General features: G+C 61.0%; 1 protein-coding gene across 1 annotated transcript in view; it reads right to left on the minus strand.

The window, feature by feature from the left end:
- Positions 1–75, minus strand: part of RCC2 (regulator of chromosome condensation 2) — a gene marked incomplete at its 5' end in the record, with an annotated part of 5,324 nt that extends 5,249 nt beyond the window's left edge. The window contains one exon of the mRNA XM_010191825.1: positions 32–75. Coding sequence (XP_010190127.1) covers positions 32–75 — 44 coding nt within the window. The remainder of the gene's footprint in view (positions 1–31) is intronic.
- Between the last annotated feature and the right edge of the window lie 212 nt (positions 76–287).

The raw sequence follows: 287 nt of genomic DNA on the forward strand, positions 1-287 counted from the left end.
GAACAGGCCCCATTTGGTGGCCCCGAAGATGAGGAGCTGCCCCCGGCACTTGGAGCCCTCCAGCTTCTGCAGGGAGCAGGGGAACGGTCAGCCACTTGGGGACGTCGGGGACACGGGGACAAGAGGGACATTGGGGGACATCACGGACACAGCAGACATTTGGGATGTGGGGGATATTGGGGACACAGGTGATGTGACAAGACACAGGGGACATCAGGGACATGAGGGATGTGGGGGACATGGGCGATGTGGGGGACATTGGGGAAGAGGGGACATGAGGGACTTCA

Source organism: Mesitornis unicolor, unplaced genomic scaffold (assembly GCF_000695765.1).
Source record: "Mesitornis unicolor isolate BGI_N332 unplaced genomic scaffold, ASM69576v1 scaffold10409, whole genome shotgun sequence".
Taxonomy (NCBI): domain Eukaryota; kingdom Metazoa; phylum Chordata; class Aves; order Mesitornithiformes; family Mesitornithidae; genus Mesitornis; species Mesitornis unicolor.